Here is a 25798-nt window from a genome sequence, read left to right as displayed (position 1 = left end):
TTTGCTTGCCTCTTCCTAGCTTCTGGTGGTTCCAGGCAATTCTCTTAATAAGCAGCCAAGGGTCCCTCTGTAAGCATGAGCATTTTTATGGCAGGTAATGTCTTGCTCCAAAGTTGCTGCCATCTGGATCCCAGGGGTAGAGCCTGGGGAGGGAGAGGAAGAAATGATCTTTGGGAGGCTGGAAAGGAAGAGTGTGCAGCCCAACAGATTAAGCACTGAGATCCCTACTGGATCAGTGAGCTGGGCATACTTCTGTGCCTTAGTTTCCCCAAGGGTCAAATGTGGGGGGGTGGTGGTGAAGGTAGCTTCGTCAAGGGCTTGTTGTGATGATTAAATGAGGAGAAACTGTGTAAAGTGGCCTGGCACACCGGTGTTCTCCACAGGTGTTAAATATGAACCCCAAGAAGCAGGGGTCGTGTTTTCTTCGCACTGAGCACCAAACCAGTTGCCTTCGAGCCGATTCCAGCACAGTCGACCCCATGCGTCAGAGTAGAACTGCACTCCATAGGGTTTGCAGTGGCTGATCTGACAGAAGTACATCACCAGGCCTTTCTTCCAAGGCACTTCTGGGAGGACTCAAACCTCTGTCCTTTCGTTTAACAGACAAGAACATTAACCGTTTGCACCACCCAGGGGTGTCAGCATGGAGCACAGAGTCTGGTTTTTAGTCCAAAAAATGAAACCAAACCCTTTGCTGTCGAGTTGATTTCTGACTCATAGTGACCCTATAGGACAGAATAGAACTGCCCCATAGGATTTCCAAGGCCATAAATCTTTATGGAAGCAGTTGCCATATCTTTCTCCTGCAGAGTGGCTGGTGGGTTCGAACCTCCAACCTTTTGATTAGCAGCAGAGCACTTAACCACTTCGCCACCAGGGCTCCTCTGATTTTTAGTAAAAAAAAAACAAAAACAAAACCCACTGCCGTTGAGTCAATTCTGACTCATAGAGACCCTATAGGACATAGTAGATTTTTAGTAGGAGCTCATAAATAGATGTTGAAAGAATGAAGGGATACACAAGTGAATGGATGCCTTTGGCTCATCTGTTTTCCTGTTGCGTGCTGGTAAGGGAGTGCCTGGGGTGACCACAGATGCTTTTTGCCTGACTGGAAGCTTTGCGGCTCCTTCAGGTGGACTCCTGCTTGGTGAGGAGGTGGCCCCTGCTGTGGCCTCACTCCTTTCATTGCTCAGGGCTTTCTTTAGTCAGAAATAGGGCTGCCAAGATGGGGCTTCAGTGTTAAAATGTGGAAAGGATTGGAAAACATCATCTTCACCTCTCAAAAGAGGAGAGCTTGGGGTGGGGTGTGTGAGAATCAAGTCCTGCAAAACAGTAGGTCTGCATGAAAAATCCTCCATTCCAGAGAGACCAATTTAGGAGTTCTGGGAATCAGTCCCTGGCCTCTCTGTGCCTAGAATCAAAGCTGGACGGGAGGGGACTTCTTAGGGAGAGAGGGGAAGTGTGGGCGGCAAAGATGTGCTGTGGGCGGATGTGCTCTTGTCTCATCTTCCCCCCCAGTCTTAGTGGGTCTGTGTCTGCCATCTGTAGACTCTTGGCTGAGAATCTGCCATTTTATGTCTTCTGTTAGTTTTTTTTTTTGTTAGAGGCATTGGGGCTGGCTTTTGCTGCCTGAGGCTGATGGTGACACCATTCCTCAGCTCTTCTCTTCCTGAACTCCAGAATTGCGAACCTCTCCCCTCCCCAGGGCCAGGCCAGGGTCACTCTGGTCGTCTGTTTTCAGACCCTCAGCAGAATCCACAGCCCCTGTGTACCCCACCCCGCCACAGGGGTTGCGTTCAGTTTCACTCCTACGATGTCACCAATCGGCCCCACAAAGGTGTCTGGATAGAAAGGTGGCTTTTGAAAGGCTCAAAACAGATGTATAAAGAGTCCCAGGAAAGGGAGCAATCAAGAAAAAAATGTTTAGAAGAGTTGAGGTAGCAATGTTTTCACTCGAGAATTAGCTGAGGGTAGAATTTGCTGCAGTAAAGAAGTCCTTGTGTTTGGGGGCAGGGTGTCGTAAGTGGTTCGCGTTACTGCTCAGATGTGTGAAGAAGACGGACCTTATTTTCCGTGGTGGGTGAAATCTCCTCCCCACCTTTCTGGACTGGGGGGGTGGTGGGGTGAGGGGGGCATGCCTTATACTTGCTGATTTACAGTATCTTGGTGTTTTCCATGACTCAGTCTGTGTTTTCTCTCCCTCCCCTGGATCTTCTACCAACCAGCATCTGGGGCTTTGAGACCAGGTGGGAGCTGGAGAGAGGGCTGTCAAAGAAAATCTCATCCTCTGTTAGGAGTGAAGGAAAAGGAGTTTTATTGTGGAATAATACAGCTGGAGCTGGGCAGCGCCAAGTAAAATTAGAAAGCATTCCTCCTTTTGTGTGGAGTCAGAGGTTTTTATTAATAGAGAAAAAAGGAAAGGTAGGGGGTTAATGATTGATTATAGATAAGATCAGCTTCAGCTTTGGAGTCCCTTGAAATGTGAAGGCCAGCCATTTGGCTAGGAGGGAGTGAGATACTCCCTACATGAGCAGTGCCAGCCAGTTCTGTTAAACAAGATTGCAGCCATAAACACTTTCTTCCCAGAAACAAACTATTTACATCCTGACACATTTCTTTCCATGAACAAATGGTTTATATCATGACCTTTTTGCTTCCTGGGAATGCATGTTACCCCACCATTCTTACTTCCCGGCATGAGTGCCTCCGTCTTGAAACTTTCCGTTTACAGGGTCTTGGACCCACACTGGGCTCTGCTGCCCTCCCTCTAGGATAGAGAACACAGAGGCATCCTTGGTCCCATTTGGCCTTTTCAGGAGACACGCTGGCTTCAAGTGCCTCCTTATGGCGTCCTATTTTTCTGTACCCCAGCCTTGGACAATCCATCAGTCCTCAGGAACAATCCATCAGCCCTCAGGGCATGGAAAGAGTCCAAGGGTGTTGTTTTGGGGCTATTTATCTGGCACTTTTCTCCAAGGTAACCCTGTAGTTCCAAAGCCCTGTTAGATGCTGAAACTAGGATTTCTCTGAGGGGCTTGCAAGCTGCCCAGGCTCTGTTGAGGAATGAGCCTTCAGCCTCCTTTTTGCGCCTGTCTTGATGCTTGTATGACTCCTCCTCCTCTTTTCGCTCAGCTGTAATAGGGTGGGGGGTGAGGGATAGGGAGGGGGAAGGGCCCTGGTGATTGACCTTCTCATTCTCCCTCCATCTTTTTTTTTTCCCCCCAACTTCCACTGGAGTGGAGGGGACTAGCTTTCACTTCCTCTTCCCTTTTAATACAGACATTCTCACTGATACCTTCTTAACTGTTTGCAAAAGCCTCATAGCTCAGCCTCAGTGACGAAAGTGATATTTTCTGGAAGGAACTTCAGATCTAGGCAGCTAGACGATGCTCATCATATGTTACTGGAGCTAAGGGAATTTAGAAAATTCACTTAAACCATGAACTGCCAGAAGAAGAACAAAGCTGTCTTAGAAAAAGTACAGTCAGAATGCTCCTTAGAAGCAAGGATAGCAGGACTTCATCTCACATACTTTGGACATGTTATCAGGAGAGACGAGTCCCTGGACAAGGACATCATGCATGGTAAAGTAGAGGGTCAGAGAAAAAGAGGAAGACCCTCAATAAGATGGATTGACACAGAGGCTGCAACAATGGGCTCAAGCATAACAATGATTGTGAGGATGGCACAAGACAGGGCAGTGTTTTGTTCTGTTGTGCATAGGGTCCTGTGAGTCAAGAACCGACTCAATGACACCTAACAACAACCTCTACCTTCACAAAGCCTGACTTGATTAGCATTTCTAAAGACCCCCTGTAACTCTTCCTAATACTAGATGCCTCTGGGAGAAAACCAGGAAAGGTCACGCACAAGATAAGTACAGAAATATCATTTTTTAAAACTATTTTATTGTATTTTTGGTGAAAGTTTATAGAGCAAATTAAGTTCCCATTGAACAATTTCTGTACATATTGTACAGTGACATTGGTTACATTTTTCACAATGTGTTAGCATTTTTATTTTTTCCATTCTGGTGGTTCTGTTCCCATTAATCTAGTTTCCCTGTCCCCCCCCTTACTTTCCCATCTCTGGGCTTTAGAGTAAATATTGACCGTTTGGTGTCATATAGATGATTATCTAAGGGAGCACAGTACTCATGGGTGAGTGATATGGTTTATTTTATGAGCCCATCTATTATTTGGCTGAAAGTTTACCTCTGAGAGTGGCTTCAGTTCCAAGTTTAAAGAGTATCTCAGGGCAAAAGTCTTGGGAGATCTTTAGTCTCTACCAGTTCAGGAAATCTAGTCTTTTTTTTTTTTTTTTTAAGGAGTTTGAGGTTTGTTCTACATTTTTCTCCCATTGTATCTGGGACCATCTATTATGTCCCTGGTTAGAATGGTTGTTAGTAGCAGCCGGGCACCATCTAGTTTTTCTGGTGTTAGGCTAAATGAGGCTGCGGTTCATGAGAGCTGGTAGTCCTGTAGACTAGTTCTTCTTTGAGCCTTTTGTTTCCTTCTTTCTCTTTTGCTTCAGATGAGTATAGACCAATAGTTGTCTCTTAGACGGCCTTTTGTGAGCTTTTAAGACCCCAGGTGCTAGAATGTCGAACAATGTCTTTATGAACTATGCTATGGCAATTGACTGAGCTGTCCTCCAAAAGTATGGTCCCAAGCCTTCAAACACAGTAAAACAAACCCATAAGGTGTTTGGTTATGTCTAGGAAGTATCTGCAACTGTGCCCCCGTGTGCCTTATTATATGTATGAATATATATGCATGTACCTATACATCCACACCCATATACTCACATGTGCGTTCCTATACACATAAAAAAAAAAAATTTTTTTTTTTTATGTGTACATATTCACCTATGTAATCACACAGATTTTTTGGTTGTTATTACTGTTGTTGCAAAATTGTATGTTATAGCACTTACCAAAATTGTCCCTTATTCTTGTGTACTTCTTAGTGTCATCATTTATTTTGGTCAAGTTGTGCATACTTAACCCATATTGAGTATTGCCTTTCCCATCACCAAAAATAACAAGTGGCTACTATCTGGAAAGTCATTCCCCCTCCCTCACCCTCTCATCCCTGGTAACCATCAAAGAGTGTTGCTTTCTGTGTGTATACTTATTCTTGTCTTTTTATAAAAGTGAGACCATGCAATATTTGTCCTTTTATGATTGATTTCTTTCACTCAGCATAATGTCCTCCAGATTTGTACGTTATAATATGTGTTGAGAACTCATCATTATTTTTTATAGTATCCCATTGTATGTATGTACCACTGTTTGATTATCCATTCATTTGTTGATGGGCACTTCAGTTGTTTCCATTCTTTTGCTATTGTGAATAATGCTGCAATGAACATAGGTGTGCATATGTCTATTGGTGTCACTGCTATTAGATCTCTAGGATATAGACCTAGGAGTGGGATTGCTGGATTGTAAGGTATTTCTAGTAGTACCTTTTTGAGGAAGTGCCATACCATTTTCCAGCAGTACATAGGAGTTCCAATCTCCCAGCAGCCTTGCCAGCATTTTTTTTTTTTTTTTGATTAGTGCCATTTTTGCAGGGGTGAGATGATATCTCATTGTAGTTTTGATTTGCATCTCTCTAATAGCTAATGATCTTGAGCATCATTGTTTGTTAACCTCCTGAATGACCTTTTTGGTAATGTGTCTGTTCATGTCCTTTGCCCATTTTTTAATTGGATTATTTGTCTTTTTATTGTTGAGTTGTTGAAGTTTTCTATATATTTTGGAGATTAGACCCTTATCAGATATGTCATTCTCAAAGATTTTTTCCTAGTCTGTAGGTCCTCTTTTTACTCTTTTAATGAGCATAAGTATTTAATTTTTAGGAGGTCCCAGTTATATGATTTGTCTTCTGTTGTTCATGTATTTGTAGTTGTGTTTAGTAGTCTACTTCTACAAAAAATTATGTCCCCTACTTCTGCTCCTATGTTATCATTCAGGAACTTTATCGTTTTAGCTTTCACATTTAGGTCTTTGATCCATTTTGAGTTAGTTTTTGTGTATGGTATGAGGTATGGATCCTGTTCATTCTTCTGCAAATGGATATACAGTTTTGCCAGCACCATTTATTAAAGAGACTGTTTCCTTCCCGTTGAATGGACTTTGACCCCTTATAGAAAATCATCTTCCATAGATGGATGGGTTTATTTCTGGGTTCTTGGTTCTATTCCATTGGTCTAAGTGTCTGTAATTGTACCAGTCTGTACAGTATGTTTTGAGATTGGGAAGTATGAGGCCTCCTACTTTATTCTTCTCCAATATTGTTTTGTTTTGACTATTTGGGGCCTCTCTCCCTTCCATATAAAGTTTTTGCATTTCAGTAACGAATTGTTGGGATTTGGATCAGGATTGCATTATATCTATAGATTATTTTGGGTGTTATTGACATTTTCACAATGTTAAATGTTCCAGTCTGTAAGCATGGAAGAAATACAGTTTTAAAGCATGACACTCATCTAGATATGGGCCACTGGCTTCAGGCCAGGTTTCTTGGGAGAGGCTAGGAGTGTGATGGTAATGGTCTTGTTTTCTAGTGCTGCTGTAACACAAAATGCCACAAATAGGTGGCTTTAAAGAACAGAAATTAATTTTCTCACTGTTCAGGAGGCTAGAAGTCCGAATTCAGGGTGTGGCTCTAGGGGGAGGACCTTCCTTGTCGGGAGCCCTGGGAGTTCCCAGGAGTCCCTTGGAGTTCCTTGGCATTCTTTTGTTTGTAGACAATCCTCAGATGGCATCTGCCTTCCCCTGTTTGTGTGTCTCTGTGTCTAGTCTGGTCTTTTTATAACTCAGAAGTGATTAGGTTTAGGATCCACCCTACACTGGTATGACCTCATTAAAATATCAAAAGAAAGCCCCTATTTCCAAATAGGATCACATCCACAGGTACAAGGGCTGGGAATTAACACATATTTTGGGGCAACACAGTTCAATCCATAGCTGTGACCCATGGCTGTGTAAAAAGGGATCCCTTCCTCCCTCTGCTGCCTCACATTGTATAACTCTCCCCTTTGCCCACTTGATAAATTCCAGTCACACTGTCCTCTTTTTGATCCCTAGAACATGCCAAGTCTCTCCTGTGTCAGGGCCTTTGCCTGGGCTGCTGCTCTTCCAGGTGCTTACAAGGCGGGTTTCTTCTCAGCCATTCATTATTCAACAAATGTTCATTGGTGTTGTTGTTAGGTGCCATCAAGTCAGTTTCAACTCATAGCGACCCTATGTACAACAGAATGAAACATTGGCTGGTCTTGTGCCATCCTTAAAATTGTTAAGCTTGAGTCCATTGTTGCAACCACTGTATCAGTCCATCTCCTTCAGAGTCTTCCTCTTTTTTGCTGACCCTCTACTTTACCAAGCATGATGCCCTTCTCCAGGGACTGATTGCTCCTAATAACATGTCCGAAGTATGTGAGATGTAGTCTCACCATCCTCGCTTCTAAGGTGCATTCTGGCTGTATTTCTTCCAAGACAGATTTGTTCGTTCTTTTGGCAGTCTATGTTATATTCAATATTCTTCAGCAACACCATAATTCAAAGGCATCAGTTCTTCTTTGGTATTCCTTATTCATTGTCCAGCTTTTGCATGCATATGAGGTGATTGAAAACACCATGGCTTGGATCAGGGACACCTTAGTCTTCAAGGTGACATCTTTGCTTTTTAACATTTTAAAGAGGTCTTTTGCAACAGATTTGCTCAATGTTCATTGAGCCCTTAGGCACTGTGCTAAGCACTGGAGCCCTGGTGGAGCAGTGGTTGAAAGGTCGGCTGCTAACCAAAAGACTGGCAGTTTGAATCCACCGGCTATTCCTTGGAAACCCTATGAGGTGGTTCTACTCTGTCCTATAGGGTTGCTGAGTTGGAATTGATTAGACAGCAATGGTTTTGTTTGTTTGTTTTTTTGGTGCTAGGCACTGGGAATTCAATGGTGAGCCAAGGGAACTCGTTATCATTAGGCAGGGGCGGGAGGAGGGGAGTGTGACCCAATTCAAATCATCCTACCAATCAGTATCCTTTCGAGCTTGTAATAGGGGACCTCTGTCTAGGAGGCCCTGGATGCTTTAGTGAGGAAGTGAAGATAAGGCTGAAACCTGAAGGAAGAAAAGGAGCTAACTGGACTCAGAGGGGAAGAAGCTGGTGCAAAGGCCCTTTGGTGGGAGTGGAGGAAGGATAAAAGGCTGAAGGGAAGACAGGCAGCTGGACAGGAGCAGTGGGGAGAATTGTTTACTCTTGAGGCCAGACTGTGTCCCATCCATGGCTAAATCTAATTGCTTTACCTTCTCAGTATCTCAGATCTACCCACCTGTGTCCCTCTCCAGCACAGTCCCACTGACCCCCACTGACTAGATCTGAGGGATGTTTTCAGACTTCATCAGCCATTCTCAGCAGCATTCAACTACCTCCTTCCCTTGGCTTCCATGATGCAGCAGTCTTCTGGTTTTCTTTCTACTTCTCTCAAAGATCCTTTTCTGTCTCGTATGATTGTCTTACTCTATCTGAAACCAACTACTAAATTTTAGAGCTCCCCAAAGTCCAGCCCTAGGCAACTTACTCTGTCCCCAGGCAATCAGTCAATTCTATCTACACTGTGGCTTTAATTGTGGCTTAAACACAGATGACTCACAGATTTTATTGCCAAGACCTCTCCTCTGAACCCTTGCTGGTTTTTGAACATTTCCACTTAGAGGTCACAGAGGCTCCTCCAACTCATTATGTGTCCAAAACCAAACTTGTGATCTTTTGCTTTAAAGCCTATCCCCTGTCTCAGTGAATGGCCCACCATCCAACTATATAAGCCAGAGATCTGGAAGCATCCACAATGGCTTCTTCTCCATCACCCCCATATCCAATCAATCACCAAGTTCTGGAGATTTTACCTTATAAATATCCCTCAACTTCACCTACTTTATCATCTACCACCAGCAAGTCTCTGTCATTTATTGCTTTGACTACTACATTTATTGTTTTGACCACTACATTTCTTGCTTCTTAACTGGAACCCCACACCCACAACTGCTCCCTTCCAATTTATTCTCCTCTCTGCTGCCACAGTGAGCTATTGGAAGCATAAACCTGGTACATCACATCACACTGATCCCCAATCTTAAAATCCTCCCATGACTTCTCACGTCTTTTCAGAGAGAGAGAAAAATGTTTAATAAGGCCCACAAGGCCCTGCCTGGTCTTAAAATTCCTTTTGCACTACTCTCCTCTCACTGACTCCACTGATGTCTTTGATGGAACTTGTGAGACACATTGGCCTCCTTGCTTGGACTTGGGAAACCCAATAACACATTTCTACTCATCTCTTAGGGTGACAGCTACTCTTTTCCATTTTATGTTGATCCTTATTAGCTTCAGTTAATGAGAGGATCATGTGTACTAATCCTTGGAATTCACTCTCCTTGGAACTCGAGACCCCTCTACATATTTATCACAAGCTACAGTCTTCTAGTTAAAGGGATATATTATGTGCAAAGAATGAACTATTCTTAAAATCCAGATTTACCTGGCTCCCTCTTGATTATATGACTGTGATCCAGAATATTCCCAGGGGATCACTGTTTAGGAATCCTTTCTATGCCTCTACAGATTTCTTTATTTTTCCCTTGTAGCCATGGAAATAAAGAAGCCTTCTCTTGCCGGGGAATCCAGCTGGCTGTGGACTGGTTCAGGGACAGAGGACACACCTCCATCAAGGTTTTTGTCCCATCCTGGAGGAAAGAACCATCAAGATCTGATACCCCTATTAGAGGTATGCTGGAGCAGAGATATGCTCAAGTGGTTATCCACCTTTCCTCGGTAGTACTCCTCACAACTGCAGCCAAGTATCTGTTTGATTATTTGTTTAATGGTGTCTTCTTTCCTTGCTGGACTCTAAGCTCCATGAATGCACTGACTATGGATGTTCACTCTAAGCTCTAGCACCCAGCATAGTACCTGGCATAGTGTAGGTGTTCAATAAATAGTTGTTGAATAGATGAATGAACAAATTACTCCACCTTCTAGTGTCAACAATCAAGCTTAAAAATAATCATGTCTCATGACTTTTAACACTCCACGGAAAGATTGGATCTGCATCCCACCCCTAATAAGTTCACCCCTAATACATTCAGTCAGGTAATGTTTATTTAATGAATACCAAGTCCAATCCCTTCATTTAAAAAAAGAGAAAAAAGAAGAAAGAACTGAGACGCACTGAATTCTTTATTTTTAATTCTTGTATCAGAATATTTTAAGCACACATATTTAAAGAGTATTTTGTTTGTTTTTTTGCTTTCTGTATGAGAAGTCAGGTGCTAAGCTGTTGTTGGTATTGTTTCAGCACATCAGAGATGGTGGGGTTGGCCTCTTTGCGATTCTGCGAGATTTTCTTCTGGCCTTTTACCAAAGATTTGTTTGCTTTCTTTTGTTTTGTTTTTATTTTGTCACTGGCTACCAATTGCTTTGTCTTCTCTGTCTGTTTCTTTCTTTTTAAAATAAAACGCTGTTCTTGTTTTATGGATGCAGTATCTTCTTGAGTATTTCTCTACCAATATACATTTGAGAGGGCGGTGGTGGTTCAGTGGTAGAATTCTCACCTTCCGTTCAGGAGACTCGGGTTCAATTCCTGATCAATGCATCTCAAGTGCAGCCCCACTCATCTGTCAGTGGGCGTTTGCGTGTTGCTGTGATGCTGAACATGTTTCAGTGGAGCTTCCAAACTAAGACAGACTAGGAGGAAAGGCCTGGCAATCTGCTTCCAAAAATCAGCCAGTGAAAACCCTATGAACCACAACATTCCAGTCCTGTTGTGCATGGGGTCCCCTTGAGTTGGGAGCCAATTCCATGGCAGCTAACAACAACAATATAGACTTAAAAAAAAAAAAGTTCTCTTAAGTTCCATGAATCACATATATTTTTTCTGAGGTCATTTCTCTTTGTTCATCTTAGTTCCCTCTTTTTTTGTGTGCTGTTGGGTCTTCGTCTCAAAAGTCTGATGATCTTGGTTGTCAGTTTTTATTTGTGAATAAAGAATCAGATTGGTTAAATATATATATCACTGCATGGGCTTTTCCTCCTAGTATGTGGATCTTTCCCTGAATGGCAGGGCTGACCATTTGTGGTGACTGGCAGAGTTCACGTTAGCACACCCCAGCTTGGAATAGGTAGGTAGCTGGGCACCTCTGCCCAACATAGTCTAAGGCCAACATGATGATAGTTTTACTCTAGGCAGTCAGTAGCCATACTAGGAGCCTTCCCCCTTCCTAGATATATCTTCCTGTTCTTTGTGGTGGTTTTAGCCCACGGGTAGGAAAAGAGTGGTGTTCCAGACTCCTGGACACAGCTGCTCCATAGGCGGTCCTTCTATTAGTCATCCTGATTCTGCCTGACTCCCCTTTCCCTCTCCGCAGGCTTCTGGGACTTTTCAGGAAAAATGGCTTCCACCTCACGTCAGCCTTTTACACACATTCTGGGCTGTGGCTCCCTCTGCACCGAGTTATCTATCAATATGATCCCACCTGCTTTCTGTCTTCCTAAAATTTGTCAAAATCCTGGGTTTGCTGCTATCCCCAAGCCTATTTTTAATGTGATTATAGGTTCCTCTCCCCTTTTCAAACTGCTTTGCTGTCATTTTAGTGGGGTTTTAAGAAGGAGGGAGGATAAATATTTGTGTTCAGTTCTCCATTGTGAACTGGTTTCCCCAAATAATTTTTTATGGTCTTAATATGGAGAATGGTGGCTTTCAACAGTTGTGCAATATTTAAATATATCTTGGGTAAAGAGAAGGGAAATTATTTAGGGGTAGAGAAGGAATTTTTAAATAAGCCACAAGCCTATGGGGAAAAGATGACTGAATTTGACTACATTAAAATAAAAGCTTCTGTTCATTAGTCGATACCATAAAAATAAAAATATGTAAAGACAAGTCTCAAACTGGGAGAGGTCATGTATTACTGACAAAGGATTACTGTCCAGAATCTATAGAGAACTCTTCCAAATTAGTAAGGCAAAGACAAAGAACCCACAGAAAGATAGGCTAAAGTATGAGTAGGCCTTTCACAGAAGAGAAAACATAAATGGCCAATAAGCATGTGAAAAGATGCTCAATCCCATCAGTAACCAGAGAAATGCAAAATCAAACCACAGTAAGAGGCTAATTTACACCCACCAGCTTGGCAAAAATTCAAAAGTCTAAAAATTCCAAGTGTTGGCAAAACCCAAAAAACCAAACCCATTGCCAAAGAGTTGATTCTGTCTCAGTTGTCCTATATGCTGTGTTGTGTATGTAAGTGGGTACAACCTCTTTGGAAAACAATATGGCATTATTTTACAAAGTGCCCTTCCCTATAACTTAGCACTATCCACTCCTAGAGATAGATATACCCACCCCAGTGCCTCAGAGAAACTCTGACACTTCTGTACCAGTAGAGTTGCATGCAAAACTAATACCAACGAACTTAACGCAATGTTAAACGAAAAAAGCAAGTTGTGTGTATGTACAGTATGATTCCATTGATGTAAAGTCTAAAGGTTCATTTCACATTAGAAGTGGTTCTTTTGGGGGGTACATACCTTTGTGGGTTTTTTATTTTTGCCTTTTTAAGGTTTTTTTTTTAATTGTGGTAAAAATATATGTAACACATTTGCCAATTCAACTCACATATATGTGTTTTAAAAATGAAAACAAAGGGAATTACAAACACAGAGTTCTAAAAACTGGTTATCCTCAGGGGAATGGAGAGCAATACAAACTGGGAGGGGCAATGGGGACCTCGCAAGCGTGTGCCATGCTCTCTTCTTTCTCAAAGGGAGTGGTACCAACGTGCCATTCTTTTTATTACTCTTTGTAACACCTATGTATTATGCAATTTTTAAAGCCTGGGATCCATGTCATATAGGAAAAGACAACATTTGCCAGAAGAAACAATTTATGAAGAATTATGGTAATACTATTACAAGTTCTGAGTAACTATCATGTAGAGAGGGATTTTCTTTGTATATGTTCCAAGGCAAAATGCAAATCAGAGCAGACCTTCCAAGGGTGACATTTCTGCTCCTGATAAGAAAGACCTTGTGAAATTTGTACCATCTGATATATGTTCAGGGTCTTACTAATTTTCATTAAGCTCTCACACACATGAGCTTATTCAATGTGTAGTAAGTAAAGAAGGCATTAGTATCCTCATTTTATAAATGTAAAACCTAAGGTTGAAAGAGAGGTAAGACACTCAAGACCTTGGGCTAAGACCAGAGTGTAGGCTGTTAGATTATTTTTTTCCCCACAATTTATTTTATTTATTTTTTATTGTTGTTGAGAATATACACAGTAGAACTTAAACCAATTTGACAATTTCTACATGTACAATTCAGTGACATTGATTACATTCTTCGACTTGTGCAACCATTCTCAGCTTCCTTTTCTGGGTTGTTCCTCCCTCATTAACATAAAACTCTCCCCCCCCAAGTTTCTTATCTAATCTTTCGACTTGCTGTTGTCAGTTTGAGATAGATCTTAAAAGAGCACAATGCTCAAGGCAGACATTCTTTACTAATTAAGCTAAACTATTGTTTTTGGTTTGGAAACCCTGGTGGCGTAGTGGTTAAGGGCTATGGCTGCTAAGCAAGAGGTCGGCTGTTCGAATCCGCCAGGCGCTGCTTGGAAACTCTATGGGGCAGTTCTACTCTGTCCTATGGGGTCACTGTGAGTTGGAATTGACTTGATGGCACTGGGTTTTTTGGTATTGTTTGGTTTAAAGAAGACTTCAGAGGATATTTTTGGTTTAAGCTTTAAGTTTTAAAGATTATCTCAGGGCAGTAGTTTCAGGGTTCATCCAGCCTCCTTGGCTCCAGAAAGTCTGTAGTCCATGAGAATTTGAAATTCTGCTCTAATTTTTCCCCCTTTTGATGAGGATTCTTATAGATTTTTCGATCAAAACCATCTAGTTCTTCTGGTCTCATGGCAAAGGAGGCAGTTGTTCATGGAGGCAGTTATCCACACATTCCATATCCTCCTCCTATTCCTGACTCTCCTTCTTCCTCTGTTGCTCCAGGTGAATAGAAACCAATTCGGGCTGTTAGATTCTTAATCCTGGGCTCTTCCTATTACATTTTTCTGTCTGAGAGAGATGTCAGTTACAAATACTCCAGTCTTGAATGTGCCTCAAGCAAATTCCTGAAATGGGGGACGGAGGGGAGACAGACCAGTGGCTCTCAGCCAAGGCTCCCCTCAGGACCTTTCCAGGTATATGTAAGGCTCCCCATAATCCCTATGGCACATTGCTGGATTCCAGTAAAAATATGAATGTCTTTCTCCTGGAGAAGGCCTCTTGTGTCTACTATGGTGGGATCCTAGTTCTTTGATGGGGAATTGTGGCAGGTAACCATCAAAAGGACAAGAGCTGGGGCTTCAGTTTTCCTTCTGCAGTTATCCTGGTTGTCAGGGACCATACTCTGGATTCCTATCATGACTAACCAGTTGGCATCAATCAGTTCGGACTCTTGGTGACCCAAGGTGTGTCAGAGTAGAACCATGCTCCATAGGGTTTGTAATGACTGATTTCTCAAAAGTAAATCGCCAGGCCTTTCTTCCCAGACACGTCTGGGTGGACTGAACCTCCAACCTTCCTGCTAGCAGCCAAGCGTTTTAACCATTTGCAGCACCCAGGGCTTCCTTGTCAAGACATAGGCAGGACAGAAGCTGAGAGATTCCTAGACCTCTGGCCCCTGGTAAATTCCACACAAAACAGTGAAAGACGTGAACATTATGGTGGGAGAAAACCCTCCCCGGCCCCCCGCTGACCTGCGGTGGTGGATGCGGGACCTGGCTCGGGCAGGACCTCTGGGCTGTGGGGAAGGAGCTGTGCTCCATGGTTCCGGGTGGCTCTGGGATGGGGGCCGTCCGGGAAGGCAGTGCGTGCAGCCCCGTCTGCCCTGTGGCCCCCAGAGCGCCATGTGCTGGAGGAGCTGGAGCGGGAGGCGGTGCTGGTGTACACCCCGTCCCGCAGGGTGAGCGGCAAGCGGGTGGTCTGCTACGACGACCGCTACATCGTGAAGTTGGCCTACGAGCAGGACGGCGTCATCGTCTCCAACGACAACTACCGAGACCTGCAGAGCGAGAACCCCGAGTGGAAGTGGTTCATTGAGCAGAGGCTGCTGATGTTCTCCTTCGTCAACGACAGGTACACGGCGGCGAGCGGGGGTCCTGACGCGGGTGGGGCGGTGGTGGGGGTGACCAGCAGGAAGCCACTCCGGGGGGCCTAGGCAAAGAGGGTGGGGAACAAGGTAAGTACCCCGGTCCCAGAGACGGAGCCGCACAGTCGTCTCTGGCCCTCACCTTTTCTCTCTTCCTTGTTGGCATTTTCCCAACAGGGCTGCTTTATCCCGACGGTCCCTGACCTGTCCTGACATCCCCAAGCCCACCGTTATCTGACTCAGCACTGAGTTGCCCAACAGGTGGACCAAACTTGTGCAGAGAGCGCCATAAACTTATTTTTGAAAAGAAACTAATACTTCAGATCGGAGCATTGAAAAAAATCACCATGGGGAAAAATCTGAACTTTGTTGCACTTTCTTTCCCTTATTTTGTGGTTTTGTCTTTTTATTTTAATTTGAATTCTCTGTGGGGTAGACAACATAACCTTTTCTGTGCTCTAGACTGTAAAGGTCTTAGCTTGCCTGGAACTGATTCCATCCCAACACCCCTAAATTCAGAGTTTTGAGAGCAGCTGCTTGGTCCACCTGTCCTCTAGACTGGTTCTCTGGGGTCAGGTCCACCCTGGACTCACCAGCTCTGGCTGGGGCAGGGAGGGGGGACAGAGTCACAAGACACAAACAGGTTAGCAGGTGCCAGGTGAGGTCCCCTAGGTGCAGCTAAGGTGGGGGAAGAAATGATTGGCGTGTCTGCTACAGACGTGCTTGAGCTTGCTGAGGGCAAACACAGGAGCCGGGCTGGGTGACCTCGGATGTGGAGACAGGAATAGTGTGGGGAGGTGGAGAGGGCACTTCTCAGTCAGCAAGCTGGGACATCACTCCCATTTCTATTTGTGTCCCAGGCAGTGGTAGCTCCACCTCCTACTGGGCTCTCCAAATGCATCTTGAGACAGGCTTCTCAAGGAGCTGAGGACTCCCTGAGGGCAGGGGCTCTGCCTCATTTGCCATATCCCCGGTATGCCTGGCACATAATAACCAGTTGCTGACTCATGGCAACCCATGTGTGTCGGAGAAGGGCTCCATAGGGCTCTCAATAGCTGATTTTCTGGAAATAGATGCTAGGTTTTTCTTTGAGGCACCTCTGAGTGGACTTGAACCTCCAACCATTTGGTTAGCAGCCATGCATATTAACCTTTTACACCACCTAGGGACTCCCTGGCATGTAATGGGCATTCAGTAACTATTTGTAGATGAATGAATGAGTGAACGAGTAAGTGAATGAATGAATGAATGGTTGTGGCCCTGGGAAAGGGGATGGGGAGAAAGGAGAAGACACTGTCCTTTGGGACAGGCCACTTGCATTCACCAACCAGCTCCTTATCCCAAAGCTGGGGAGGCAGTGTGGTACATGTGGAGGAGGGTGGCTTTGAGCCACCGGATGAGGTTTTAAACTGAGACTCTGTCACTTGCTGACTGAGTCAGCGGGCAATCACTCACCCTCCCTGAAACAAACTGTCTTCTTCTTGAAAAGGATTCATAACACTTTCCCCTGAGATGGTGGTGGGGGTTAGAGATAATTATACCCTAAGTGGTAGCAGTTATTCCCAGCCCCTGACCAGGACATGGTTCCCCCAGGGGACACTATTGCTCGCACGACCAGCTGCCTCTGCAGCTTGGAGGTGGAGACCCCTCCTGAGCCCCAGGGCAGATGCTGTCCCAGAGTAGCCCCCACTGTCATGTCCAGATACACAGGCCAGCGGCTCCCACTGTCCAGTTTAGGCCCAGAGGGATCTGGCAAGCCTGGTAACTGTGTGTTCCAGAAAATGCTCTTGTGGTCTGATAGGCCATGGCTGTAACAGCCTGGGGCCTGGGCCAAATCCTTTTGACACACAGGCCACTGCTAAGGGCCTACCATCCCCCTGTGGGTGAGGGCACTCGCTCGGCGCCCTGGGCGCTTCCACAAGGCCCTCTTGGCACAGGAGGCTGCGGCCGGCTGAGGCCTGTGAGAGAGCAGGAGGTGAAGTCTTTGGAACTTGAATAACCGCGCTGGCCGCTCCCAGATTCTTGGCCCAGGCCAAGCTCTGAGCAGACTGTGTAGCTGGGATCTGAGCCAGAGGCTGCACAGGACCCGGGATGGCCCAGCTTCCGGGACTGGGCTGGTCGGGGTCTGCAGGGTGGACCCCAAAATGACTCTTAGAGGGACACCAGCCCGGAAAACAGGCCCCCACTTGGAATCCACAGCCTGTCCAGAGAGCCTTGTCTGATCTGGATGGGTCTCCAGGGAACAAAAGTATTCATATAAAAAAGCAGATCTCGCTGAAGGAGGAGAGTTTTCCTTCTGAGGAATTTTGTTTTCCCTCTGAGCCTTGGGCACCTGCATATTCCCTGCCTTGCTGGGGCTTAATGCCAGGGAAGGGAGAGGGACAAGACAAAGGTTGGGAGAGTGTCAGAGAACAGCATGTGCAGAGTCAGGGTGCCCATGGGAGCTGAGACCAAACCCAGAGCCTCTGGGGGCTGCAGAGAGGTGGGCACCGGGGGTTGGCCTTGGAGCGAGGGCCCTGTGCTTCTTCACTGACCACCAACAGGTGCTTCGAACGCTCTGGTACTATCTGTCCATCACCCACACGTGCCCAGAACTGTGTTAGGCACAGGGTGAGGTGCACTAGAAATGGGATATAAGCCTTGGGGAGCTCATCTGACTCGGAAACACTCTAGGAACTGTTTGTCAGCCCTGCGTGACTTCAAGCCTCTTCTTGAGGACCAGGAAGGCAGTGGAATCCCTGGGTGGCACAAACCTTGACTACTAACCAAAAGGTTGGTGGTTTGGATCCACCCAGAGGTGCCTTGGAAGAAAGGCCTGGTGATGGGATTCTGAAAAGTCACAACTTTGAAAACTCTACAGAGCACAGTTCTAATCTGCAACACGTGGAGGTGATTTGGTGGTTAGGAAGGCAGCTTTCAGATCAGGACCCAGGGGAGCCCTAGAGCAATTAGTCTTCAATTGCAGTGGATAAGATTCACCTCTGAGATTGTTAAAAAATGCAGATTCCTGGACAGTTTGAGATTCTAATTAAGCAGATGGGGTGTGGAACCTTGGAGCGTGCATTTTGTAAAACAAGCTCCCAGGTGGTGCAGCACTGACCCTACTGCCCTGACCCTCACCAGGGAAACCCCACACAGCCCAGGCAGCCAGCACCCTGTGATTTGTGTTGGGCTCTATGTAAGGGCCCATGTGAAGGATGGGTTTTTTTTTTTTTTTTTTTTTTGCTGCTTTAAAATGCTGTGAACCACCTCCCCTGCCCCTCCCCGGGGGCGGGAAGAGCCCAAGTTTAGGCCTGGGGCTGCCCTTAGCTCCGCTGGGTGGCCTAGGCCAGCTCTGCATATCAGTGTCAGTGGTGAGGCTGTTTTACTGTTGCCTCCCTGTTCTTGTTTCCAGGTTTATGCCTCCTGATGACCCCCTGGGCCGCCGCGGACCCACCCTGAGCAACTTTCTGAGCCGGAAGCCCAAGCCCCCGCCGCCGTCCTGGCAGCACTGCCCCTATGGTGGGTGGCACCCAATGCCCTGTGCACCCTGTTCAGGGACTGTGTCATGGGCAGCTTGGGCACAGTCACAACCACTGGCCTAGTGGTCAGCAGCCTGGCTTCTAACCCGGATTTTGCCCTTGACCAGCTGTGTGACCCTGGGAGAGGTAGCTTAACCTCTCTGGGCTGCAGTTTCCAGATAGGGCGATTGGAAGAAAATGCACTGACTTCATGGATGTCTGTTGCATGGAGCGTCTGTGAGGGCCAGATGCAGGGTCACACACAGGCCAAAGCTGTGTCCAGGCAGCAGGGAGGCTGTGGGAACCTCCAAGCTTCCCTTTCTCAGTCTCTTCACCTAGCACCCTGGCACCTATGTTCTCATCCTGTACCACCACCCTTAAGGACTTTGGCCAAGTAAGGATTTTATCCCTTCTGGGACGCCACCCTCTAGCCAGTTTTTTCACTAACTTTGCTTTGGCAAGTTATGTAATGTCCCGCGTCTTGCTTTTTGTGCCTACAGAAGCTCAACAAAGCCTTGGGTGCTATGCACAGTCACTTCTTGTTAGAATGGGGTGACCACACATACCTCCAGGCTGGCCCATCCCGCCCCTTTCACTCTCAAAAGTGCCCCACTTTGGATGAGAAATTATTTGGTCACCTTTGTGAGAACCTGCTGTACAGAGAGGGCAGTGGTTAGCACAAGGGCCTCAGTGGTGAAAACACAGGCAGCTGGCAGTACAAGCCTATGGGCCACTATTCCCCACTCCCTGCCCCCCAAGGATGGCCCTATCCACAGATTCCCCGGGAAAGTGGACGTTGAAAGACGTTGGACCCAGAGGTTTGGTCTCAGTCCGTGGTCAGAAGGAGTTCCCAGACTGACACCCACTATTCCCAGCACTGGGGTTGGTGCCCACCACACCACGGCGGGCGGGGGGCATGCTGAAACCTCCCTAATCACACACACACTGAGGGCACTTCTCCCCACTTCCAGGCAGGGCCCCAGTTCCGAGGCCTTTTGCCGGGCTCTGCAGAGGTCAGGCGGCCTGCCGGGAGGGGGATAGCCCGAGCGCCCTGGGGCCGCACGGTCTCTACCCGCCCGAAGTCTCACCGGCGCCCTCTCTCCCCTGCCCTTTCCAGGCAAGAAATGCACCTACGGCATCAAGTGCAAGTTCTACCACCCGGAGAGGCCGCACCGCGCGCAGCTGGCCGTGGCCGACGAGCTGCGCGCCCAAACCCGTGCCTGGTATGGCGCGAGCGCCGGGGAGGAGCGGCTGCGGGGCGCGGGGGCGGTGGCCGGCAGGCCAGGGCAGAGCTCCCGGGGCGTCCCGACGCCAGCCCTGCCCGTGTCCCGGGCCCCCGGCGCGCATAGCCTCCCGCAGGCGCGGCCGGCCGCAGACTTGGCGGCGCTCGAAGGGCGCTTCTCTCGGCTAGCCGTCAGTGACGACCTGGGGCTGCTGGGGGTGCAATTCCCGGGCCCCAGCTGCGACCTCGCGCCGGGGCTGCGCTGTCCCGACTGGGTGCCCACTGGCGGCCTCGTCTCCGGGGCCCCGCCGTCCCCGCGGGCAGGACCTCCGTGTCCAGGGACGCCGGGGCTATCCCTGCCTAGCCTCCGGAGCCCCCAGGGTCCGTTCCCCCTTGGCGACCACGCAGCCCTGTCGAGCCCGCAGGGTGGATTCTGCCCCACCGACCTACAGAGTGACCTGCTTCCCCCTCGCAAGCAGCCCAAGGAGCCGTGGGTCCTTTCACAAGAGTTGGACCGTTTCCCGGGCCGCTCGGCCTGGGCAGAGTCGGGCTGGGGCGACTGCACCTTTGGGGAACCCTCTGGGTACGCGCCCACGGCTGCCGACTCTGTGTTAGACAAGCGCACCCAGGCGCGCACCGCGCTCTGCTGCCTCTTCCCGCCTGAGCAGGTAGACCGCGTGATGGCCTTGTTTCCTGCGCAGTCCGACATCACCAGGCTCATCCTCCTCATCCAGAGATTCCAACGGGCTGCTGCGCCGCTGGGAGACCCCTAAGGAAATCGTCCAAGGACTGAGAGTGGTGTTCGAAACTCTTCTGCAACGTGGGCTGAGTGGGCTGACAGTTACAAGCGTGGACCTGAGCCAGCCCACGCTGTAGGACACTGTTTACTTTAAAGATGGTCAGGGAAGCCTATTTCCTCATCCTTAGCAGCGCCCGTGGCGGCCCTTGGTGACCCTCACTGTCTCTGGCTGTGCTACGTGGAGGTCCACATTCTGGGGAAGAACGTTGACCACATCCCCGGTGGAGTGGTTTCTTACCGGATGGAAGACTACAAGCCCCATTGCAGCCCCAAGGGTTTGTGGGAAATAGTTCATGGCTGTTTTTGTCAAAGTGCAAATGAGACTCACAGGAGGGTCGCAAAGTCAGTGTAGTGGGTCATCACCAGAAACGGAATGGGATGGGACAGTTGGAGCACACCGCAGGTAATAAGGCTAGGTATTATTTCCTAAAACTTTTGTTTGTTATCTATGTATATGCGTGCCTGTATACTGGTGGTAGGCATGTAAAATTTTCTTAATATGGGTCGTAGTCAAAAGTTTGAAAAAATACTGGTAAATGGTCTTGAATTTCATTGCATCAAATGATGTTTGAAATGTGTAGTCAGATGGCCAGTGGAGCTTTTGGTATCTCGAGGTTTTCATGTTTCTAACCCCACCCACGAGGGGAATCAGCGTTCTAACTTTGATGTCTGGGCTCCCCTGTCATTCTGAAATCTCATGGCTGTGCTCCCCTGTGGAGGTATGGCTGCACACTTCTTCCTGAGGGCTTGCCTCTGGGGCCTTCACCCCCTTTGAACATGCATACCACACACGTCCCACACACAGATGTCACATACACAGCACATACACACATACCGCACTTCGTACACTTACCACACACACAGCACACAACCACACACACCACAAGTACCACACACAAATATCACACACGCATCATACACACACCACACACACATCACACACTACACACACATTACACACATATACATCGTGCATGCACCAGTCATACATACCACACACACTCCCCACACATCACACACAGGCACCGCACTCATACCATGCACAGAGACACAGACACCCATTCTTGGCTCAGGGCTAAGCACTCCCATTTTTTCAGCCGTGCATCATGGCGGTTTCTGGCACTGGAGCCTTCTAAGCCCATCTCACAGCTGAGCCAAGGCCTAGCAAGTCAGGACTTCTGCTCAGAAACCTCCAGTGGGCCATTAAGAGAGCTGGGATGAGCCTCAAGCCCAGAGTTGTATTGTCACCTTCCCCTATTGCTGTTTCTTCCAGCCAGCCACAGCTCTAAGTTTTGGGGGAAAAAAATGGAGAATGGGCCGAGCCATTCCCAACAGATAAGAAATGAGGGCAGTTAGCCAGGGTGGGGACCCCCGCCCACCCCCATTCTCAGGGGACTGTCGCGCCATTCCTGGGCATGATTCCAGCTCTCCAGGTCTCGGCTCATTTGTTAGTCAGGGAACTTGTTAGCTTGGCCATTCAGGGAATGTGTGAGGTGCTTACCTGTAGAAAACTAACCCCCGACTCTGTGAGCTTCCTGGGGTCTGGCAAAGGCAAGGAAGACTCTTTTTAGTTTATACTAGGCTGCCCGTAATGTAGGTACAGCCCAGGGGGCACCTCAAAAAATCCATTCCCAGCTCTTATTCATGGTAAGCATTGTTGTGTGCTGTCGAGTCGATTCTGACTGATAGCGACCCTATAGGACACAAATAACACTGGTATTGTGTTTCCCAGTGGTTCCTTTCATTTTTTTTTTTAAATAACTTTATTGTGGTAAAATATACATAACAAAAAATTTTAGCCAGTTTTAAGTGTACAATTCAGTGACATTAATTACATTCTCCATGTTGTACAACCACCACCACTATCTGCGCCCAAAATCATCTTTATAAACAATATTCTTAGCATGGCTTGAGCCTGCTCTCTCCCTTACCCCCATTTTCCAAAGAGGACCCCGCACCTGCAATTTTGTTTGATTGTTTGGGGACCTCAGTCCTGAAGAGGGCCTGCTCTTTCTAGGTAAATTGGATTTTCCTTGAGACTTTCATTTTTTTCTTTTGACAAGACAAGCTTTCTGTTTAGGCTGCTCTCTGTCCATCAGGTCTGGCTCCTGCCGCGGAATTGTTGCATCGCGAATTTGTAGTTGAAAATGTTTAAACTGCTTCCTTTGAGGACAAGTTTGAGTTTTAGTAAGCTGTAAAGCTATTTTTATTTGTTTCACTGTGATTAAGACAAGCACAAAAACAAGTGCAGAAACAACACATTTCAAGTGTAATCCTCTTTGGAGTTTTTTTCCAAAGTCTTTGTATGTCTTTGTGACACAAAGCATGGAAGGGACAGGTCACTGGAACGTCCCTAGCTGCGTAGCTCTTGCTGTAGGTCCAAAATAAATCACTTTCACCCACACCTGGGCTCTTGATTGTCAAATTGTATATCCAGTTTCTCTCGCATCGACTCTGTCCCCCTAAATTGAGTTTTCATGTCAAATATTGTGGGTGTGAAGACTGAGGTTATGGCCAGTTTCAGCAGGTGCTATTCAGTGTGATTTCACGAGGGGGATGGGCTAGAATCTGTCTTTTCCAGGGGCTAGAATCCCTGAAGTCCCTGGGCGACCCAAACGGTTAAGCCCTGGACTCTATGCTAACTGAAAGGCTGGTGGTTCGAATCTACCCAGAGGCACCTTGGAAGAAAAGTCTGGCAATCCACTTCTGAAAAGTCAGCCATTGAAACCGGATGGAGCACAGTTCTATTCAGACACACATGTGGTCGCCATGAGTCAGAATGAACCTGATGGCGATTGGTTTAGAATCCTTTCCAGGAGAAGCAATGAAGCCCAAGGGTATCCAGCGAGTTGTTCCCAAGGACAGAAGCTGCTAGCCTGTTTCCTAGGCTTTTTACATCCTCATCACAGAACCACGAAGCAGTTCCATCAAAGCTGACTTCTTGCTTAAACCTGCAGTGGAGTCTTCGAGTATGCAAATCCGAGGAACCCTGGACTGGGCTGTGTTGCCTCTGGTGAGGCCTTCCCAGAGGCCTCTGCCTGGAAGGTGGTTTGAGGAAGAATTGCAGTACGTGGGGGCTCAGGAGGGACAGCTGAAGTAAGGGGAGCCATTCATGTTGGCATTGTTCCAGACAAAATGGATCCTGATAGTGAGTAGCGTCTGGGGTCTTAAAAGCTGGCGAGTGACCATCTAAGATACAAATATTGGTCTCTTAACCACCTGAAGCAAAGGAGAATTAAGAAAACCAAAGACCCAAGGGAGCAATTAGTCTAAAGGACTAATGAGCCACATGAACAACCGCCTACACAACCTGAGACCAGAAAAACTAGATGGTGCCCGGCTACCACTACTGACTTCTCTGACTGGGACCACAACAGAGGGTCCTGGACAGAGCTGGAGAAAAATTGCAGAACAAAAAATCAAATTCACAAAAAAGACGAGACTTACCGGTCTGACGGAAACTGGAGGAGCCCCCGAAACTACGGCCCCCACGTGCTCTGTTAACCTAGAACTGAAACCATTCCTGAGGCCCACTCTTCAAAGATTAGACAGGACTCTAAAACAAAAAATAATACACCTGAGGAACATGCTTCTTAATTTAATCAGATATACAAGACCAAATGGGCAGCTTCTGTCCAAAAGCAGGATGAGAAGGCAGGAAGGGACAGGAACTGATTGAATGGACACTGGGAACCCTGGGATGGAAAGGGGGAGTGTGCTGTCACAATGTGGGGATTGCAACTGATGTCACAAAACAACATGTGTTTAAATTTTTGAATGAGAAATTAACTTGAGCTGTAAACTTTCAACTAAACCACAATTAAAAAAAAGAATCTTAAATAAATAGGAAAAAAAAAAAAAAAAAAAGAAAACCAAAGACCCAGGGGAGCAATTACTCTAAAGGACAAATGAACCCACGAACCACAGCCTATACATCCCCAAGACCAGAAGAACTAGATAGTGTCTGGCTACCACTACCGACTTGTCTGACTGGGATCACAATAGATGGTCCAGATAGAGTAGGAGAAAAATTGCAGAACAAAAAATCAAATTCACAAAAAAGACCAGACTTATCAGTCTGACCGAGACTGGAGGAACCCCGACTATGGAAGACATCCTTCTGACCTGAAACTAAAATCATTCCCGGTGACCACCTCCCAGCCAAACAACAGACAAGCCCCTAAGAGAAACAGTAACGCCTGAGAGGAACTTACTCCGTAGAACAATTAATTACCAGGAGATCAAAAGGGCATTGTCTACTCAAAAGCAAAGATGAGAAGGCAGGCAGGAGAGTACACACACTCATTATAAAAGATTCAGGTAGGCAGAGAGAAAAACCAACCCTTGATGTTTGATAACACAGAAGTGCTGATCCTCCTAGATCTCTTTCCATACATGCATGTGTTTCATTGGAAGAATCTACCTGGGGCAGGTCTGTGGGTGGCACCTGGCTAAGCTCAACCAGAACCTGTGTTCACAGTCCAGGTGAGTATAGGCCCTGGTTCCTGGGAAGGTTGAGGAGCCTTGGAGGCCCCTCACATGAGCTCCAGGCCAGTCTGCTGCAGTAGCTCTTCCCAGAAGACCCCTTAACCTTGGGGCTCCCTAGGCAGTGGCATCATTAAGCAGGTGCAGGGGGTGCAGACTGCACTGGGAGACACTGTCAGAGAGGATGACATCAAAATGACTGCCTAAAAATATCCCTGTAGTTATAACAACAAAAACATTTCTCATAAGCCCAGCTTACATGTATCAATATACCTATAAGGCTAAAACTCTATGCTAATTTACTTTGGACATGTTACCAGCAGGGACCAGTCTCCCTGGAGAAGGACATCACACTTGGTAAAGTAGAGGGTCAGTGAAAAAGAGGAAGACCCTCAACAAGATGGATTGACACAGTGGCTGCAACAATGGGCTCAAACACAGCAACGATTGTGAGGATGGTGCAGGACTGGGCTGTGTTTTACTCTTTTGTACGTAGGGTCGCTATGAGTTGGAACTGACTCGAAGGCACCTGACGACAACATTGCGCTGCGATCAGAGCTGTCATTATGACCCGATTACAATG

General features: G+C 46.8%; 1 protein-coding gene across 6 annotated transcripts in view; it reads left to right on the top strand.

Annotated features, from left to right (window-relative positions):
• Nucleotides 1–23157, top strand: part of ZC3H12D (zinc finger CCCH-type containing 12D) — a 53958-nt gene extending 30801 nt beyond the window's left edge. For all 6 annotated transcript variants that reach the window (XM_049905111.1, XM_049905324.1, XM_049905239.1 and 3 more), the window contains 4 exons: nt 9650–9789; nt 14962–15196; nt 18604–18710; nt 19827–23157. In XM_049905111.1, coding sequence (XP_049761068.1) covers nt 9650–9789; nt 14962–15196; nt 18604–18710; nt 19827–20704 — 1360 coding nt within the window. In that variant the 3' untranslated portion in view covers nt 20705–23157. The remainder of the gene's footprint in view (nt 1–9649; nt 9790–14961; nt 15197–18603; nt 18711–19826) is intronic.
• Nucleotides 23158–25798: the final 2641 nt, after the last annotated feature.

Source organism: Elephas maximus, chromosome 1 (genome assembly GCF_024166365.1).
Source record: "Elephas maximus indicus isolate mEleMax1 chromosome 1, mEleMax1 primary haplotype, whole genome shotgun sequence".
Classification (NCBI taxonomy): domain Eukaryota; kingdom Metazoa; phylum Chordata; class Mammalia; order Proboscidea; family Elephantidae; genus Elephas; species Elephas maximus.
This window is presented reverse-complemented; position numbering and strand designations above follow the sequence as displayed.